The 17,855-nt window shown below is 34.8% G+C and overlaps 1 protein-coding gene across 1 annotated transcript; it reads right to left on the bottom strand.

Moving 5' to 3' along the window:
• Positions 1-3,158: 3,158 nt before the first annotated feature.
• LOC137715685 (transcription factor DIVARICATA) lies at positions 3,159-5,425 on the bottom strand. The gene is made up of 2 exons (XM_068455017.2): positions 4,106-5,425; positions 3,159-3,878 (listed from the first exon to the last, which is right to left on the bottom strand). Exons 1-2 carry the CDS (start codon positions 4,534-4,536, stop codon positions 3,389-3,391), a joined length of 921 nt encoding a protein of 306 aa, XP_068311118.1. The 5' UTR covers positions 4,537-5,425; the 3' UTR covers positions 3,159-3,388.
• Between the last annotated feature and the right edge of the window lie 12,430 nt (positions 5,426-17,855).

Here is a 17,855-nt window from a genome sequence, read left to right as displayed (position 1 = left end):
TTCTTTACTCCATATGCAGGGTTGAATAAAACAGCATCTCATTGACCGAGAAAATTATATTTGGCACGGTTACACAATAAGTGAGACGGATAGAAAGGGTATATTCCCTATTTCACCCAAGATTTTGCCTGACTTGGGGGTATAACTCTATATGCCTATCTCGAAATTGGAACAAAATGAAAAACACCACAGTGCAACTAGAGCATTGTGTTCATTGTTTTGCCATTTTGTTTAACTGGTGTGCTCTGAAATAACGAGTTTCCTTTTGTATAAAGTTGAAGTTTCAAGTAGTAAATCACGTGAAGTTGTTTTTAGTTTTTCATTTTTTTTTTCTCTCCCTCAATTCTCTCATCCTTTTTCTTTAACCATCTGTTGGAGAAAAGTAACACATCGGAATGTCTACTATATGACGTGCACATCGATATTATTAGGGGTGGATTGAATCCGCCGAGGGGTTACACATAAGATGGATGGATAGGCAAGGTGTTCAACAATGATGACGAGAGATTTCATGTTCGATTAGGGGTGAATGTCATGGACAGAAACCTTACACCGGACATGAATGAGTTTGATCAATTCATGGGTTTATAAGGGTAGGAAAATAGCATCACCTAACAAAACCTGTGTATGGTTATAGATCATTAGTCCAACTCCGCAATTAGTTCCACAAAAACCTTGCTACGAGGGAGAAAAAACTTCAAAGTGAGCATCCAGACCACGTGACTCGTCTCCTATATTCTAACCCTCACCCAATGCACGTGTCCCTCACCATTTGAATCCGTTGTTGTACCACAGTAGTGCGGTAGCCTTACTGAATACTCCCTCTTTCTAAGGATAGAGATGGAAAACTCAACTTCCAAAAGTATGCTTGTAGTGTCATTGAACTTTATGGAGCTAAATAGTAGGTAATAATTGTTAGCTTGTCTTACTTGATGGCATTGCATATAACTAGTTCAAAGTAGCACTTAATTAGAAGCAAGATTCTTCTTCCAAATAAATAAAAGAAGGAAGGCTAAAGGAAATACATACAAGTCAATCATATTCCCACCAAAAGAGAATCTTAAATACAAACAACAACGACCAAGCTTAGTAGGACCGACTGTATGAATGTTAAAACGTTACTATACTCAGTTTTACTCTAAATCTTTCGTTAATTCCAATAAAAGAGAATCTCAAATCCTATATATATAATACACTGACTGAGAGAAAAGGGTAAAGTAGTCTTTCTGCTAATAAAAAGCTACTTAATTAGTCTAAATCTGAACAGAGAACAATCAAAACTCTTTTAACATTTATTTAGTTGGTAGGTGCCGTACACTTAGAATCACAAAACCACCATGATCAAAACCAAATCCAGCACAGAAAACATGAACCGAAAATTACAAATCTGTTCTATATCCTGTTTAGTGCTATATATTATTATAAATTCATAATGAAGACTGTTTGACTTCTTAAAGTTAACGAATCATTTGTCACTAACAGTAAATAATGGGTTGACACATATACTGAAGTGAGTATTAAAATCACAAAAGTTAATGATTTCCACAATCCTCACATTGTTTATGTCTAATGGGTTGAACAAATCAAAAGATATAAATTAGAGGAGTGTGGAAGGAAAATGAAGGTGTGTGAAAATCATAACCACGAAAAAACAAACTTTATTTTCATGCATCAAACTGTGTTTTCGGTAAGGAAATAATACTTCTCACATGTAACAAGCCGAGTAATTTATAGTGTAATGAAATCATTAATCAACATCCCTAGTAGGGATCTTCTTACCTAATTAGAAGAGGATCTCATAGAAACAAAGCCAGAAAAGTGACTGAAGAAGCATAAGATGCTTGAGTTAGTGCAGGGAAGAGTCAGCATGTGGTCAGCATTTGATCAAAGTTTTGGACTTTGAAAGTCTTGCCTAGTCAACTTGCCCATTTTTTGAACCAAAGTTCAGTGCGACAGTCTAAAAAGGGCTAAAAGTAGGCCGTTTTACTTGCCAATTACCATCGAATTCCAAACATAAGTGCTCTATGACTTGGCCTCTTTGAATTGAAAACCCAGCATTCACGGTCTTGATTTTTGTGGTGGTAACCAACCAGTTTAACTGCACAGTCTAAAGGCTAGTTAGGGAAGATTAAGATTAGGGAAGTGATTTCCGTAAATGTCTTTTCTCCCTCGATAAACTTCTATTTATTTATGATTGAATAAATCAAATGATAAGACCGACTTCAAGCCAATAAGACTCCTTATTTTGTAAGGGTCTGGGGGAACGTCTATCATAAGCACCATTACCCTTGATTTGCAAATAGATTGTTTTTGCGACTCAACCCCTTAACATATCGGTCACAAAAGAGAATTAATGGCAAAAATAAACGAAATTGTGCAAAAGGAGAAAATGAGTATGCATGAATCATTCTCTTTAGATTATTCCAAGCAGTCAAAGCACAATGTAAGATGCTCATAGACTTTTCTATAATTTTAATTTTTTCCCTAATTCTATTAAGTGGCAAAATTAGAAGTCATATACATTTGACTAAAATTCAAAGAGTAAAGAAAAATTAAAGCTTGGAAGATCCCCGTGCGTATTAAGTTAATCATAATTAGTACTAATCCTGGTCACAGGATTCATACTAATTATGCTTTCACAATTTGACAAAAGATGCTTATCTTGATTGTGCCTGTTATTTCATTACCATTAGAACTTGGAATTTCTATGTCTGCCATCTGATCTGGTGTATTATCGCCTTCCAGGTTCCATTCTTCACTAGAGGAATCATTCTTAAGGTATGAGATAGAGAACAGTCAACCGATCAGCTTAGCATCTTGCTTTAAGATTCTTAAGTCGAGAGAAAATATTCAGTAAGGCAGCCTAATTGACAAGTTGATTAGCCACTCTCACAAAAGGCTGGTGTGCATTGGAAGTATAACCTATGTGGGGTCGGATGTTGGGCCCGTTCCTTTAAGAAAGCATCTTACTCATCTAGCTGATTGGACTGTCGTACTCAAGTTTTTTTTCGCTAACCGGACTCTAGAAAGTAAAATCATTATCTCTCTCATCCATGCTCTTGTTCATCTTTTAGATGTCTTCTACAATAATTCACCACTACCTTATCACATAACAGAATATGAAATCCAGAGAGGGGCAGAACATGAAATCCCTAGGGTTTGAGATGCTTCAACTCAGTTTCATATTTCATAATTTGAAATTCCAAGAAAAACTTGGATCCTGTTCCCCTCAAATACTGCTTGGCTAACTCAAAGTTGTGAACAACATATTTACATTAAACCATGAAAAAAAAAGGAAGCTTGGATCAAGCTACACTAATGAACTAAAAGACCATAATGGCATATGAAGCTGCAGAGGATTGAGGACAGGAGAGCTGCCACTGATAGATCATCCGTGCGGGTAGTGCTGCGAGGATTGCATCTGAAAACCCAAATTTTGCGGTCCATAGTACAAGTTATTAGCAGCACCTTTGTGCAGATCCTGCCCCTGCATTTTTTGTCCGTATGAACTAATCCCATAAGGATGGGAGGACATGAACATATTTCCATGCCCTTGATTAAAACCCAAGTTTACTCCACCGCCTTGCGGCTGATGCCACTGAAACGGAGCCCTAGCGGTGGCAGCAGAATTCGGATGCTGAGGCAGCTCTGGAGAGAGAGGACTTTTGTTGTCTGGAGACGGAGTTCTCATGTCGTTGAGATTGACAGTTATGTCATGGATGCTGGCTCTTCGCTTATCCTTCCCCCCGGAAAGCTGCCTGATGAAGTACTTCTGTGCATGACTAGCCACCTGAGTCGGTGTTCGTGTCACCACAAAATTCCTCGAGATGTTCCTCCAGTCCCCCTTGCCATACTTCTTCAGTCCCATTAGGAACAGCCTATGCAAACAATCATCAAAATATCATGTCAAAACAATGTCTGACAAATAAATCACTGCAAAAAATTCTTAACCAATATGATTTTCATACGCAATACCAAGGTTATATCTAGATTTCGAGCTCGAAAAACATAAAACTTCAATTAGATCATGTCCTCAGAAAAAGTTAGAAACTTAAATGTTTACCGAATGACATTACGTTCTGAAATTTTCATTGGGGAAACTTACTTGTGTTCTTCTTCTGTCCACGGAACCCCTTTCTTTCTTTCGTGATCCGAAGGGCGATTTGACGAAGATCTCTTGCCGCCAATCCCATAAGACTGCTGTTTGAACCCATCATAGCCGCCGTGTCTGTTCACCCACTCCAATGTGAATGGAGAGGGGCCGTATCCCGGAATCGGAATAAGCCCTGCTTCTATCTTGCCAACATCAAGTTCCAATTCCTCGTACTGCTTCATCACGTCCCTCACCGTCTTCCCTGGTATCAACTCCGCCACCTTGTGCCATCGGTCCGGCGCGTCCTTGTCGTACACCGCCAGGGCGTTTTCGAACATTTTGTTCTCCGCCGGAGTCCATCTCGCGCTCTTGCTCTCTTCGATAAGCCTATTCGAAGTCGAAAAATAGGACGAAGGGGACAGAATCTCCATCTCAAACTTCATACTATCGAATTAAAGAGCTCCAATTCACGCTAGCATACCGAAAAACTCGAAGGATTTGAAGAAACAGAGCAAGAGAAGGAGAACCTTAAGAGGGAATGCAGAGAGAGATGGAGGGGAGGGTGGAGGTTTCAGAGGGATGAAATGAGTGTTAAATCAAGGGGCATTTTGAAAGGAATCAGAATACTTTTTTTCTGAGGAATCTAAAAAGAACCCAACTTTTCGAAATCCAAACAAATATCTTTCCAAATCAAGAAACTTAAATTAGCTTAACTTGCACCTAATCCAAAAACCCCAATAACCCTAATGGCATCTGAACCCATTGAGGCTTCAAAGATCATAGACAGAGAACCAGAAAACGTTTTCAGAAAATGGAAGTTGGAATCTTGGGTAGGATTTAAAAAGAGGAGAAAGCTCACTTGTACCTGCAACTTCTTGTTCTTCTTCTTCTTCAATTCTAACACATCCCAATTTGGAAAGAGAGAGAAACTGAAAAGAATGGGGAAAACCCAATTGGGTAGAGGAGTGAGAGAGGCTCTGAATTTAAGAGGAGTGAGAAGGAAAAGTTGGGAAAGGTTTCTTCTTTCTTTTTCTTTTCTCTCTGGAGGCCCTTTGAGCAACAAAGAAAAGAGAAGAAAGATAAAAAACAAAAGTGTAGTGTTTGAGCTATGAATGGAAAGAGAAAACCATAGCAAGCTTCAAGAAATGTATCTCAATTTTTGCTAATATCTTTGGAGAGAGAGAGAGACAGGGAGGAAGTTTGAAGGTGGGTGGCTGTGATTGGAGGGTAAGGTGTTTGTAGATACTTCAAATTATGAAAAAGTTCCCTCTTATTATAATACTAACTCTCTATGTTTTTGGGGTAATTTTTATTGGTTTGATTTTTCATAACAAATATAAAAATAAGGTCAAATTTTCCTTCTTATTTTTGAGTTGTGAGGTAACAGTGGGTTGGCAGCTTATGATTATTGATGGAAGCTCACCCCTCCAATGACTTCACGACAAATTTAGGAGGGTTGTCCGACAACGTCATTCTTAAAAACAAAACTTTAGTATAGTTGTCGTAATATGACAATTATAAGTAGATTTGGCAGTTTATTACACGATAACTAATCAGGTCACACGATAAGAACATGTTAATAACGGGTCCTTAACAGGTTTACACGAGAGTGACACGCGGGTAACCTATTTCGACCCAATAAGAAAAATGTTATTTTGATGATTTTAATTTTTTTAACTACTATAAAATACAATAGATATAATAGATATTTATATATTGTTGATTAATTATTATTGTATTTCTATATAAATTTAAAAAATTTAAGTTTTATTTATTTATTTTTATAGTATACTATAGGCAAAGAGTGAGATTAAAAAAATTATAAAACACATTAAAAATAATAATTAATTTACAAGTGCGAAAAATGTGAAAAAAATATGCAAATACTCGTAATCGCATCCTCTACGCTTTGAGGATGGGTACATCGTCGTTTGAATTTTTAAAACCATACAAACCCTCATGCATAGTATTTTTTAAGGAAGTTCAAAATAAATAAAATTCATAATCATTAATGTATAAGTCTGAAAAATGTGAAAGCATGTATAAAGGCTCGTGATTGCATCTTCTACACTTAGGCGATGGTTACATGGTTGTATCTTCTATGCTTAGGCGATGGGTACATGGTTGTTTAGATTTTTAAAACCATCCAAATCTCATGAATAGTGTTTTTTATTTGAGTGCAAAATTAATAATAATTATTGTAGAAGTGTGAAAATATAAAATAAAAAAAAATATATATATATATATATATACACACAATCACTCATAATGACAAGTTTTACAACTTGTGTGAAGGGGTCAACTCCGAAATCTGACACCATAATTCATAAACCTTAGATTTAAATTGAACTGTCCATTGTTATTTAGACTTTATTCTACTCACCAAATTTCATTTTTAAAAATTTTCTTTCTTGAAAAGTGATCTTTTAGTGGATGTAGAAAATTGAACGGTCCGAATCGTTAATATGACATTTCGATATTTACGGTTAATTAAAAATATTAGTTGATGTTATATAGTTTCTAGAGACTTTATAAACTTCGAGCTATATTTTCACTAATGGTAACACTCTGAACATAATATCAACGATCTAAACCGTTCATCTTCCTGCATTCTCTAAGAGATCATGTTTTCAAAAAAGAAATCCCAAAAAAAAAAAAAAATTGGTGAGAAGAATGGAACGTAAATATAAGCGACAATCAACAGTTAAATTTAGATCTATAGTTTATGGATTATGGAAAACCTTAGTGAATACATCGTCAGCATAACGCTTGAAGCCAATATATCAAACCAAATTTCCAATACCATTTCCCTTGGTGATTGATGAAAATTGAAGGGTTTTATTGTCAAAAACGTGCAAGGTTCCTCAACCTTGAAATACAACTCTCTTCATTTTGCATATCTTTGAACATTTGTATTTTATAGTGTGCACTAATGTTTTTTCATTAGACTCTTATTTTGGAGTATGTAAACTTGAATGACAAATGTTTTTTTTTCTTTTCATGTTCTGAAGTAATATTTATGTAACAATGTGTATGTATATACTAATTTAGTATTATGTTTTACATTTTTTTTGGATCAAATTACGTTTTTCATTTTCATTATTTATTGATTTAAATATATTTTTTTTAACGGGTAACCGGTCGGGTCATATTACTTGATAATATTAATGGGTTGGGCCATATTATCCGTTTATTTTAACGGATGTTACACGACACAACTCGTTAAGTTATCAGGTATAACACGAACACAAAATATACGACACGAATATCAGGTCTAATAATAAGGGTGGAATATGTAAAATTGGTGGCACCACCAAAATATAGAGAATGCTTTTATGTGAACAGTCAAATGATACATCTGTTCCGATTGTTTAACGCATCTCTATGAGAATATGCAAATCAAGTTAGCAAAATTGTATTACATGAAATGTAGCATGTTGCTTCTTTGGGGGAGTGATATAATTTGCTAACTCCTTTGCTTATTCACTTTGTGCAAGTTTTTGCCTATCTGGCTAGGAAAACCATGTTTGCCTACCCTTTTGCATGCTCTCTTGATAAGCTTTGTATACAAGATATTCTTCATCCGTTGAATACCTCTTACAAAGCTATGAAGAGAGACTTTCCTTCACTCCCATGTAAGCTACTATCGCATCCATAGAAATTAAAATCAAATTAAACTACATTATTGATTTGAAATGTCACGCTGGCGTACAAGGGTTGGAGGTAGGTCCTAAAAAAGCATAAGACTTTTGTATTTTAGTCTTATCCGATACCATACTAACCATGCGCATAGTGTAAAAAATTAACTCTAATTTGAAAGCCCTACAAAAAAACTTCATCATATATTGGGTCTCAACAAGAAAATCCAATCTAAATCCAATCGTTTGTTTAAAATCAAAATAAACAACATGATTTTTTTTATTAGAGTAAACTTGATATAAGTTCTTACTAAGTTTAGTTCACTTTGTTAGGTTAGTTCATTCACTAATTATTGACGTCACCTTATTTTTATTATCTTTTTAATTAAAATGAACTATTATTAACAATCCAAAAATCTCATTCGCGTATTTTCTTTTTTAATTATAGAAAGTTTGGAATGCAAAATGAGATTTTTAGAATGTCAATAACAATTCCCTTGTTAAATTGTTATAAATGTTATCTCTTCTCCTCTTATTTATAGGATTATCTTTTACTTAATTTTAGAATTAAATATTGTATCTCATTCTTCCTGCTCCAGATCTATATCTCAATTCTTTCTTTTACCTTCATCACAAGTTAATTATGTTAACTATTTCTCAACTTTTTTCTTCTACTTCCATCACAAGTTAATTACGATAATATGATATGAACATATATATTAGTATGGATTTATAATTGTATGAAGATGAAATTTTTGTAAACTATTTTCATGAATGATAGGTAGAGTAAGTTTTATTCAGTTTCGTCTATTCTACCTCATTATAGGTTGAACGTATTTAATCAACCTATGATGTAAGCATCATATATGTTGATATACACATTTTCCTTTAACCATTTTTCAGTAAAGTGGTTAGATCTTCATATTAAATATTTCAAATTAAAAATATGAGTAAAAGGGCCTAAATTAAGAAATTTAATTAAAGTAAAAAAATATGACACTAGATTAAATCTAATAACACTAAAAATTTTAAACTTAGATCAAACTATTTTTTTATTAGTATTATTTTGTATTTTTCCTTTATTGGTGAAATAAGAAAGGGATTTTTTAACTTTAATCCTTTAAGAAGATTGAAATTTAAAATAAAGCTAATGTTAGATTACATATTGATTATAATCCCTTAATGTGTCCTTAATTCGAAATAATTATTGTGCATTTTATTTAATGTCTCCCATTAAATATTTAAATTTATTAATATACAAATTTTAATTAATTTTTTGATCAAAAAAGAGTTTTTTTTTTAATTTATTAATTTTATTTAACATTCTTCAAACTTGAAAAACTCAATTAATGTACCTAAATGTTAGTACCGAATATATTATATTGAAGTAATGTATTTAAATGTTAGTGTCACATCCCCGCCTGGGGCGGATCACTTCCCGGGCCCGCTCCACCACCGTAGCACGATATTGTCCGCTTTGGGCTTACCATTCCCTCACGGTTTTGTTTTTGAGAATTCATGAGCAACTTCCCAGTGGGTCACCCATCATGGGATTGCTCTAGCCCCCTTCTCGCTTAACTTCAGAGTTCCTACAGAACCTGAAGCCAGTGAGCTCCCAAAAGGTATCGTGCTAGGTAGGGATGAGAATATACATTTAAGGATCACTCCCCTGGGCGATGTGGGATGTCACAGTTAGTACCGAAATGTATTATATTAAATTAATGTACCTAAATGTGTGTACCGAAATGTATTATATTGAATTAATGTACCTAAATGTGTGTACCGAAATGTATGTACTGAAATGTGTGTACCTAAATGTATGCAACGAAATGTATTATAATGAATTTAATGTACCTAAGTGAAGAAGACAAAATACATCGAAATATATTATATAACAAAAATTAATTTATCTAAATTAATACAACAAAATATATTACTATAAATGAAATGAAAATTATAATTATAATAAAATAGAATTAATACATTAAAAAGTAAGAAGAAAAAGAGAAATAATTGAAAATTAAAATATAATTAATAAATGAGGTTATTAATATGTCAAAGAACTAAAATTAGATTTTAATCTTATTCATAATTTAAAAATCATTTTTATCAATGATTAAAATGAAGTTTTCTAAATAAGAAATCCTTGTCAAATTCGTTTTACTGTTGCAACTTGAGGGAGGTGGGACCCTCATGTGGTTTTTTACAGGGCTCCTGATTAGCCAGCCTCCTATATGATTGCGAAGGTTATGTTCTCAAGGAGCTGCGTCGGCCATGAGGAGCCATTCCCACACGTGTACCAATTCCATTGGCGGAGCAGAAGCTCCACTCCGTCGATGGTCCCATGACATGGAGCTTACTGGTATGACGTGCCAATGATGTGGAGCCACGTAGGATTACACATCGTGGACCCGACTGTAGCTGATTTCCTTGGTATATGCCAACCACCGTCCTCTCAGGCTCATTATTCTTTCCTTCGCCTCTCAAAATGTTGGCTAGTGGAATTGTGTAGAAAAACTGATGAGATATCTACTCTCTCGTACGCGCGTGTCTTTCACTCTCATGTATTGATCTTTGACCTCGGTTTTCGCAAGGAAACACGAATAAACTGTTGGAGCGTGTAAACACGCGTTATGTATGCAGTTGGTTCTTTGCGGTTGCTCTGGAATACAACCAATTCAATTAGGCGGTCCCCTTCATATGTGACCAACTGCTCCACTTCTCTCCTCTCTCCCTCTCGAGATGGAGACGAGAGTATTATCTACATAATTATGGACAGTTGATGTATCTATATTTTTTTATATTAATAAAAAAATATGAGAAATAAATCGTTTAACCTCGTTATTTATGAGTTTATGTTGGGGCTTAATAATGTCACAAATCAATCCAACCTAGTCTTAATGCTCAATTGTTATGCAAAGCTTGCATTCAAGTCCAAACACACGCTAAGGCACGAGATCGATGAGAAATATATTTACAAACATATCATGTCACGTCATGTTCACGCTTATTCATCACACCATGCTTCCTTAGCCACAAATCATGCTAAGCTCAAGTCACATATTCAGGGCTTGCCAAGTGAATTGTAGTGTGGATGTTATAGAAGGTTATCCGACTTACATGGAATTGAGGTCATGGAAGACTTTAGGCTGCTTGGGAGCCCAAAGATCTAAGCCCATATCCTTTGTATTTCACGCAGGCATCATTGAGAGAGAACTAGCCTAGTTTATCCCTTTCCCTAGCAAGGCAACCCCCTTAGTTAGGATTAAACTAAATTCTTGCATTAAATGCATGTTAAGCCCAGCAAGTCAGGCATTTAATGTTGACTTTCCCTTCCCAGCCTGCACAAACAGCCAACGGGCAAAAGCCATCAAGCGCACTACCAGATTTAGCGCCATAGGAAAGCCACGCCTTAGGAAGAAACAATCTGCAAGTATCAACAGTGCATCTAGTTTACACTAAAAGGGGAATAATAGGATAGCTAGGGAGAAAGGAGGGGAAGACCAAGCAACAAAGGGATATTCCCTTGAAACCTAGAGAATAAGCATTCACTTACATAAGGAGGGAGATAAGCCATTAAGAGGGGATTTAGATTAACAGAGAGGAGCAAATAGAGAAAACGTAGTGAGAAAGAACCACCCAGGAAGAAGCCTAGAAAGTTCCACTTAGCCCAGAAGTATACTCCAAGCCCCAAGCATCATCATCCATGCAACCTTAGTAATTTCCATATCTTTGCATCAAACATCCCAGTCATTAGGAGCCTTACTATCACTCTAGGAAAGTCCAGATTATCCAGCAAAGAATGCCATGAAACCATGCAAATCCCTTCTCTTTCATGTAAACTGATAATCTTCTAGCTTCCACACTACTCTTCACTTGAGCAAGTCATTATCTTGATCTTTCACACTATCTTCGAGCCGTTGATGTTATCGGGGCATTTTTTAAGACAAGCTATCTCTTTTGAGATATCTTGGGACTTGTTGTGAATCCGCACAAAGGGAGACAAGAGGACTTTCTTAAAACCCAAGTCCACCTCGACCTAAAAGTCCCCCAAACTTCTCACTTATAAGTAAAAAAATATCATTAAATTATAATATATGTGGTTGATCTTACTAGAAATGTTATGTTATAAAGATCTATTATGTTTTCATGCATATCGTTTGACAACATAAGATGTTTTTCAAATTGTACTTTTCGACTATTCACATCTCGACATCTAGACTTTCGAACATGAAATATTATTAGTTTTTATTTTAGACCATTGTTAGCAGGATGAGGATCTTCTCCAAATCCTCTTTGTGGAGATTCTAGGGATCCTTACATTATGGCTGTTCATCGTACATTGTGCGGTCAGTTTTCGTTAGGTACTATTTGTGTTTAATTTTAAATAAAAAAATTAAAAATGATTTCTGACCGCATAATGTACAATAAACGGTTCCCCCAAAAGAAATAGCCAACTAGAAAACTCATCCGCTTGTCAATTAATTCTTGGTGTAATACTCACTCGTAAATGATTGGTGTTAGAAGTTTGTGCTTTATGGCATTTCCACTATAAAAAAATTCAATCCCACAAAGGATTGTTAATGGAACTACTATCGAGATTCTTCGGACCATATTTCTTGATTATAAATATATGACTGATTATTCATAGGTGACAAATAATGGATCAGGATCATCTCCTGATCTAAGGATGAGGATCTTCCTGACCAAGGAATGTGGGTCGTTGGATGAAAATCCAACGGTTATAATTATTATAATTTTAAAGGGACCCCCTATTTATAACCGTTGGATTTTCATCCAACGGCCCACACTCCTTGGTCAGGAGGATCCTCATTCTTAGATCAGGAGAGGATCCTGATCCACAAATAATGATCAACCAATAACTAACACTTGTCAACAACTGTGCAAATAATCATTTAAGTTGTCTATGGTGTGTAAATTGTAACTAATCATTAATAGATGAGTCTTAAAGTAAATTTTGCATTAATCATCTGTTAACATTCACCACTATAATGTGCGTCCGCGTAGCAATGTAATTAAAAGGTGACATGTGTTTAAGAAGTAAAAACTTATCATCAAACTTAAACATGTTTTTACCAAACTATTTTGCCCCGCTACTCAGCTAGCCCCTTGCCTTTGAAATGAATGAAAGTATGTCGCTTCTCATGAAAGTAGAGAAGTGCTAAGGAGACTTTCTCAAAATAGAACTCTTCAAAGACTCTCTACCATTTTGCAGTTTAACGCTAATTCTCGTGCCAAGACATAAAATATTGTGTCAAAAATATGAGGTGACAAAGAGTTATACTTTTGAAAAAATCTCCTTAACATTTCTTATGAAAGTATGCCCCTTGGCTTGGAAACGCTAATCACAATCACTCCCTTTTATTTTCTGTGGGCTATTATTAAGGCAATCTCCAATGTGTTCTTATAATTAGCCACCCTTTTTAAATATAGCACATCAAAACAATAGTATTAAGGGAGTAGTGATGTGCTATAATTTTTCATCTCAACGGTGCAAGGGCTATATTTTGTTCTTCTCAATATTCTATTACTTTTTAGCATATTAAAATACTATGGTTCATCGCTCACACTTCAACTATTATGTATTGTTTATATCAATTAAACAACTATTTGCACTGCCACTTAGTACTATGAGTTAATGTTATTTTTCTTCATTTGTAAGTAAGAGGTCTTAGGTTCGATTCTCGCCAAAACCGAATTTGAACCATTATTGTTATCCCAATGTGAGGTTAAGTCCGCCCTTTCCCTCTTAGTGTAGATAATATCGATTGTTGTAAAAAAATAAAAATAAAAAATAAAAATTACTATTTACACTTATCTAAATATATTTTATGGAACAATTTTGAAAAAAAAAAATATGGATATCGACAAATATTTTAAATATGGCACGTGTAAGATTGAGAACTAATTACTGAGATTTTTGTTGAGCTAGAACCAATTAGCCTTTATAAAATATAATGGCTAGTTGACGTTAGCCTGCCTTTTTTCTGGACCATTAGATGTACTCAGACGCTTGATCCTGAGTACAAAAAGTTGTGGATGCATGATAGAATGTGCAACACCCATCACTGAATCGCATCAACCCAGTTGTCCCAGACAACTTTTCACACGCTAAGCCTCATCAACAGTTTTGGCCATTTCCTACTTTGAGGGCCAAATATGGCAATCCCGATAAAATTTGGATTAATCGTTTTTTTTTATAAGATTTCGTACAGCCCTTCATTGGAGATGAATTTAAGTGCAAAAAGGGCTAAATTATGCCTTGTACCCTCCATTAGAGGTGACCTAAGGACTGTACCTCGCAAAATGCTTCTTTCCCCAACAAAATTGGACAAAGCTAGCTAGCTCTATTCATTAGCATCTAATCTGTTTAGCACCTAATCTTAATCTCAATATATAATATCACTTGTTCAAAAAAAAAAAAATTATTATATAAAAATATTTGTGCTTTTTTTAATAAAAATATTTGTTACTAGTGTCTAATTATTTGGGCCGTAATTAAAATTCGGGTTTGGGCTTACTTTGTATAATTAGAGAAGCGATGGAGTTGCCTTTGTAGCCATATGCACCATGTTTCTTATTGGTGGAAAACATGTTGTACTGTTGACTAGTGTAGGGGTCACCATCGTCCTTTAAGAGCACCTCGAATCTCGCCCTTTTATGCAATAGGACAATGTGTCTATTTATGAGAGACAAGGATTCTCTCGTTCTTTTTTTCTTTCATTTCCATCATTTTCTCTCATATTTTCTATTTCGTCTTTATCTTTCTATAAAAAATTAATATAAGATGTTGACGTGACCATTCAAATAGGAGGAGAGGGAAGGGAAGGGAAGGGAAAAAAAACATAGGAGAGAATCCTACTCCATTTATGAGCCAAGGTCCCCATCTCCTATTTGGAGAAATTTTTCATTGTGACGGGAACACATGTGGTACATCAAGTGTTTTTATATAAGTGATGGGAAATTTTATTTTTTAACTTATTAACTTTTTAACACACAAATCTCACTATTTGTATAGTGACACATTATGTACCACCTTGTGTGTCGGTCACATTGAAAAATCTCTCCTCCCACTTGTCCTCCCATAGCATAACTGTACTTTGTGTGACGATGCTACGATTTCTTTCAAGATTGTGATATTCATTTAACACATTTCCACCACTGTGATAAAGGGTCACTTGCCATGTGTTTGTATCGATGGAGGGAAGTATTTTGGATTTCAAACAAATTGGGTTGGACTTATTATCTCTTATTTTTCTCTTAGCAAAAATGTCTTGTGTTTTTATGTTATGTGGGTGTCACGTTAACGACATGAACGAAGATAACGATAAAGGGTAAAGTGAGATACTTTTACATGTTTTAAAAGGCAAGCTGAAGCAAAATAAATTTGAGGAGGAAAAGTAGGAATGAAACACTTTTAGACACACCAGTAATTAAGCCAAATTCACTAACGTCTCATTTATTTTCTTGGAATTTCTTACATATAATTTGTTGAACCAATAGACGATCTTTGCTAATTGACAATTTCTTCAAAATTAGGAGGGTATCTTGGTGGAAGAAAATGCTGAAACGAAAGCTTTAAAAAAAAGTAGTTTACCTGCTTAGTGTGTTGCGCTAAAAGGATGAGGTTATTAGAAGGATTTTTACAATGGTCCGTTATTTATTATGAAGTCACTAGTTTAGTCATATATGTTAAAAACTCATCAAATTGATTCTTTTATCTGTTGACTTACTCATCAATCTCATCCCCACCATCCAATTCCGTTGATTGGTGGACTTCTTATGCATATGGGTCCACAAAGCCAATAATATTGTGCCACATAAATTGACGAAAATAATAAAATAAGACAGAAAAAATAATTAATTAATGTAAAAAACGAACCATCCCAACAAAACGAACCATCCCTACCACCTTTACCTCACCGTCGGTGTCGACCTCAAATTCAAAAATTTTTTTTTTTCAAATTCTTAATTAAATTAGTCTTTTTTTTTCTTTTTTTTTTTTATAAGTCTTTTATGAAGTAAAATATCAAAATAATTTTTAATTAATCCCACAGGGTACAATATCATTGGGTTTGTGAGACCCATGTCAACATGCTAACATTTTTAATGGAATTTGATGGTAAGAACAACTTTGATGAGTTTAAAAGATAAAGAACCAAACTAATAAGTCGATAACACATAGACGATCATTCAAGATAGAATTGATCTCCTTAGACCATCTTCAAGAAGATATCAAATTTTGAACATAAAATTTAAATTTTGAGAGCTTATGTGGCAATTTGATATCTTTTAAAGTTTTGTTCTTTAATCGATATGTCAAATTAAATTATTAATTCATAAAATAAATTATTAAACCAATTAAAATTTAATAAAGGACATTTAACTTTAATCAGTAATATGTTCACCTTCTTTGATTGAAAAGAAGAAAAAAAGTAGGATAATTACATCGGTCAACTCAACATTAATTATAATAAATGATTAAACTAATTAAAAATTAATAAAATACATTTAATAATTAATTAAAAAAAACATTTGAAGCTGTTGTCAAATTTGACAGCAACCTCTTTTGCTACCAATCCATGTCATCACCACATAGAATTTGGCACTTCGGTTGGAAAATATTAGCGTGGTCTTTTTTTTTTTACTGTTATAGCTGATATGTACATTTTGGTATATTCTTTGAAAATGCTCCGTAGATTTTTAACGTGGATAACGAGACATTGTTGCCAGCAGTAGGTCTACAACATACTGCAACTCACGAGACGCCGCCACATGCACCATTAGCTTTCCCTGAAAATGATGTGATCCAGCCACACCTTCCATTACGGTTATCTTGTTACGACTTCTCTCTAGTCAAAAACTCCTTATTATAAAAGTGACAACTGTTTCTCACCTGTTTCTGACCATTAGGGTTTTATTTATATATTCAGTCTTTGTCTTTGTATATCATTTTCACAAGTTGGGTTCTCCGCGTACATGCATATGGCTGCTCATGTGCGCATGCAGGCAAGGCGTGGAGAGCAGGAAACAACACAAAAAACAATTGGAGACTTGTTTTTTACTGGTTAAAATATTATCCAATTTAATAAAAATAATACATTAATATTTAAAGATGTTAGGTTCCCCCTTCAAATGAAAAAATGTATCTAAAATTCTAAGTTGTTTTTCAATGAGCATTTAACCTAATTGTATCACAACTAGATTTTAACAGAGAAAACCTTGAGCTCAAATATCATAATTCATAAACCACAGTTGTTGAATTAAAAGTTATAAAATGTTCAACGTCAGAGAAAGAATAATTCTTTTCATGCGTGCAAATGGTCTTGGGTTCCAAGCGGAAAATGAAACGGCAAATTATGTAGCATCACATTTTGGCGTAAAGATGTGCGACTTCGTCTAGGTCGAGAGACCCCATCTCTGTTTGTGAAAATCCTAAACAAGGACAGGCTTCCATGCCCTCCAAGTTAACTTTTATATTTTTGGAGGTTGTAAGGGACTGACGTGGGGCTTTACCGCGTCTTTCTCTATCTCCTTATTCTCTTTTTCTTACTTCATTTGTTGTTAGCCCGCTGTTGAGCAAAAATTGTACACAATATGTAAACAAATAATTCACTCGTCACAATTTCACCCTCGTTCATTTTCGAAGAGGGTTGTAAACACGAAAAGTTCCTGAAACAAGAAACAAGAATACCGTGTACAAAATATCTTTTTGTGTTTAATGATTTTGGGGTTACAATCTCTTTGTAATTTGATCCTCTGATTCTATCTTCGTAGGGTGTAGGTTTGTGGATGAGCTGTTGATCCAAAGGGCCGTCGGGGCTTGATCTAGGGATGAACAGTTGATGAACGGATCTTCGAGGGCTTTTGGGCTTGATCTTGAAGACTGGGTGTATGGATTTCTTCAAGAGGGGGCCGTCGGGGCTTGATCTTGAGGGTTGATGGATGAGCGGATCTTCAAGGGCTTTTGGGCCTAATCTTGAAGACTGAGTGTATGGATTTGTTGAGGTTGTTGATCCAAAGGGCCGTTGGGGCTTGATCTTAGGACGAACGGATGATGAACACTTTCTTCAAGGGGCCGTCGGGGCTTGATCTTGAGTCGG

This window comes from Pyrus communis, chromosome 3 (genome assembly GCF_041283825.1).
Source record: "Pyrus communis isolate YQ-2024b chromosome 3, ASM4128382v1, whole genome shotgun sequence".
NCBI lineage: Eukaryota > Viridiplantae > Streptophyta > Magnoliopsida > Rosales > Rosaceae > Pyrus > Pyrus communis.
This window is presented reverse-complemented; position numbering and strand designations above follow the sequence as displayed.

Bases quoted from the DNA above. Each gene is read 5' to 3' on its own strand.
- LOC137715685 (XM_068455017.2), bottom strand. From the start codon at position 4,536: ATGAAGTTTGAGATGGAGATTCTGTCCCCTTCGTCCTATTTTTCGACT. The intron at 3,879-4,105 runs GTAAGTTTCCCC...TTGTTTGCATAG, and splicing joins TGGACAGAAGAAGAACACAA to GCTGTTCCTAATGGGACTGA.